The sequence below is a fragment of the Pteropus alecto genome, unplaced genomic scaffold (genome assembly GCF_000325575.1).
Source record: "Pteropus alecto unplaced genomic scaffold, ASM32557v1 scaffold226, whole genome shotgun sequence".
Taxonomy (NCBI): Eukaryota; Metazoa; Chordata; class Mammalia; order Chiroptera; family Pteropodidae; genus Pteropus; species Pteropus alecto.
In genome coordinates, this window is record NW_006440132.1 from 5781893 (window position 1) to 5783597 (window position 1705).

The following is a 1705-nucleotide window of genomic DNA, read 5'->3' on the forward strand; positions in this document are numbered from 1 at the left end:
GAGCGGTTCCTTTTCAATGAATGAACCCATACTTTCGTACTGAGCCACTCCAGAAAAAATTTTACTATCTTAATGTCAAAGCATATGAGAGTTTTGTACTTTATGGTTCAATATTGTTTTACTCGCAGTGACAATATGGCAGGGCACCATAACCTGTGCCTGGGGCCTCTGAACATCTTAACTCTTCTGAGTCTGGGAAGATGGTGTGGTCTTATCTAAAATAAATCAGAGTATAGTTCATGGGCATCATGGAAACTGTGGGTGCAGCCCTAAGAAAGGGCCTGGTCCGGAAGAGGGGAGAGAGTGACTAACTCGTTCCAGTTTGCCCAGGACTTTCTCAGTTTTAACACGAAAAGCCCCAGGAAACCCCTTAGTCCCTGGCAAGCCAGGACGGTCAGTCATCTATGATTAGGAAATCAACACATACATCTAGGCACTGGCGTTTGGTTTCCACTGTCAAACCTGACCCAATGGGTCTCAGAGGCAGTAACCGGGCTCTGGTGTGTCTGCCGCTGGTTTCTGTGGTCCCACAGCCTAATGTTTGACAACATTTGGCAAATTATGAAAGGACACATAAGTAAGTGAGAAGGACAAGGAGAACAAGCAAAGGACAAATTAAACGTGGGCGGCCCAGGGCTTGGAGACGTTACCTACAGCTCTCCTCCAGCTAGTCCCTGGGCCTCGGCTGCAAAGCACCATGTGAAAAAGTGCCCTGACCTTCAGTTCCCCTTCCTTCTGATTCAGTGCCTGGAAAAATCCAGTCTCCATATGATAAATCTTTTGCAAATGAGATAAGTGCTCAAGAGAGAGAAAGGGGCATGAGTCTCAGAAGTCAAACCTGCTTTTCTGCAGGGTCACAGAAAGTTTCTGTGTTATGAAGTGTGTGTGTTGCTGGCCAGCTCCTCTCAGACCAGGAGAGGTAACTGCTTCGGTGTCTGTGTTTCACGTCTAGTGCCAGAAATTACAAGAACAGTGTCTGGGAACACGGTGGAGTATGTGCTGACCAACCTCGAGCCTGCCACGGAATACGTGCTGAGGCTCTTTGCAGAGAAAGGGCCCCAGAAGAGCTCGACCATCAGTACCAAGTTCACAACAGGTACAAAGGCGCCCACCCACAGCCTCCATCTTAACTCTTTTTTCTTGTCGGATCCTTGCAATGTGATGACATCAACATCAGCTAAAGTCACTAGTGCCCACTCAATCGGAACCTTAAGAAACACATGATTTCCTTTTGGACTGAAATGACCTTGTTCTCTCCAAGGACAATTTCAAGAGGAGGACTTTTTAAGTGGAAAACCAGCTCCTACTGGCCCTAAACCCATTATGTGATGATCTATGTTCTAAGCAAGGAAATAGTTTTCAGAGAAAAATTTTTCAGTCACGTTTTCCTAAATGTCTATTGGGTATTTATTCATGGGAATCTTTTTACAAACTATAACAAGCAGAGAAATAAAGGTACTGCCCTCCCAGTAGGGGTGAGTACCAATGTCAGCATCCATCTGTCCTCTTGTTGAGAAACAAGGGGCATCGGTGACATGCTCACAGCTGTGTCCTTCTCTCCAAATCCAACCAAGGCCAGTCAAGGCCTTGCTGGGCTCAGGAAAACATGGCCCTTAGGATGAGATGAACCACTGAGAATATATATCTTTGGAGATCACGTGGCTCAACCTCATTTACAGACGGGGAAGATTCTATTCAAGGTCAT

At 46.1% G+C, this 1705-nt stretch overlaps 1 protein-coding gene across 9 annotated transcripts in view; it reads left to right on the plus strand.

Moving 5' to 3' along the window:
• TNC (tenascin C) overlaps positions 1-1705 on the plus strand; it is an 85657-nt gene that overhangs the window by 71938 nt on the left and 12014 nt on the right. For all 9 annotated transcript variants that reach the window (XM_025050440.1, XM_006917096.3, XM_015593345.2 and 6 more), the window contains one exon: positions 953-1096. In XM_025050440.1, the coding sequence (XP_024906208.1) occupies positions 953-1096 (144 nt within the window). The remainder of the gene's footprint in view (positions 1-952; positions 1097-1705) is intronic.